This window comes from Rhagoletis pomonella, unplaced genomic scaffold (genome assembly GCF_013731165.1).
Source record: "Rhagoletis pomonella isolate Grant_MI unplaced genomic scaffold, Rhpom_1.0 Rhpom_scaffold_00001, whole genome shotgun sequence".
NCBI lineage: Eukaryota > Metazoa > Arthropoda > Insecta > Diptera > Tephritidae > Rhagoletis > Rhagoletis pomonella.
Window position 1 is genome coordinate 45,539,076 of NW_023458555.1, and position 1,375 is coordinate 45,540,450.

The 1,375-nt window shown below is 36.0% G+C and overlaps 1 protein-coding gene across 1 annotated transcript in view; it reads right to left on the minus strand.

The window, feature by feature from the left end:
- LOC118744795 (T-complex protein 1 subunit gamma) overlaps window positions 1–598 on the minus strand; it is a 2,505-nt gene extending 1,907 nt beyond the window's left edge. Inside the window, exons 1-3 of the mRNA XM_036478141.1 lie at window positions 456–598; window positions 335–396; window positions 29–242 (exon numbers count right to left, since the gene is read on the minus strand). Coding sequence (XP_036334034.1) covers window positions 29–242; window positions 335–396; window positions 456–489 — 310 coding nt within the window. The 5' untranslated portion in view covers window positions 490–598. The remainder of the gene's footprint in view (window positions 1–28; window positions 243–334; window positions 397–455) is intronic.
- Window positions 599–1,375: the final 777 nt, after the last annotated feature.

Genomic DNA, 1,375 nt, shown 5'->3' on the forward strand with positions numbered 1-1,375 from the left:
AATTGCTCAGCAGCAGCTAGCATCTCACCAGCCAATACAATTACAGAAGTTGTACCATCGCCCACCTCTTCGTCTTGTGTACGTGCAATTTCAATCATGCTCTTAGCAGCTGGATGCTGAACCGTAATTTCACGTAAGATGGCATTACCGTCATTTGTCATTACGATGCCTCCCATGGGATCCATAAGCATTTTTAACATAGCCTGTGGACCTAGGCAGGTGCGTATAACATCAGCAATAGCCTTTCATAGGAAAATATATTCGGTTTATTATCATGTGTTCAAGACTATTCACTTAAAATTAGTATACTGCTATGAGTCACGCCTGAACTCACCTTTCCGGCATTGATATTCTCCAGCTGCACCTTGCGACCCGATTCACGCTTTGTGTTTTGGCCTATATGGAAAAATGTTAGTAATTTTAAACTCGAATAGCTGTAAACTGATCAGACTTACTTAACACAAGTATAGGTTGTTGTCCTCCAAACATTCTTATTAATTTTTTATTCAACTTTTTCACACCTAATTGAAATCACTCGTGCAATATTCGCGTGCGGCTGACCGTTGTCAAAAGAAGTTGGAATGACAAGAACGATACTTTGTGAGGTTATGTGAGTTTTCCCCTGCACCGTAACAGCTGTCAAATGTCATTAAAATGAAACAGCAAACAATTGTTTATTTCTATGGCTTTTCTATGGAACGTAATATGACGGAAAGAATAAAATATAGACCCTTCGAGTTCTTTTTTAAACGATTAATTTAAAATTCATTAGCTTTGTTTCTTTACAGATAATTCTCTCTAATAATACCATTTTCCCACACCATCCTGAATTACTTTCTTTGCTCCCCCAATTACGATCGCGAATTACCCCATTCCCACGCTTACATTCTTAATTCGACTTGACAGTTCTCTGTCTCTGTGTTTTGTTTTTGTTTTTCTTCGCTGCAAATTGATGCAAAATGTGGGTTCTTCCTAAAAATTTATAAGATTCCGTATAAATATACACATTAGAGATGGACGCGTGAGTGCTTTTGGCTCACGTTCACGCACGCTCACGTTGATGGTTTTGTAAATCACGTTCTGGTATATTCTTTCCAATCACGTTCACGCACGCTCACTTAGCTTTTTTTTAATTTTTCAAATCGAAACTTTATTTATATATATAAATAGGCTTTTATCACTCAAGGATTGTTAGAGAAGCTTCGCCAAACGCCCAGCAAGAGATGAACGCACTATTCATTTTTTTACAAATTTTAGATATATCGCGCATATCATAACTTTACGACACTCATACTTTGAAAAGATTTTTAATTTGATTTTTTTTAAATATTTTAAGTAATTTGTTTTTGTTATTTTATGGCCTTATAACAATTAT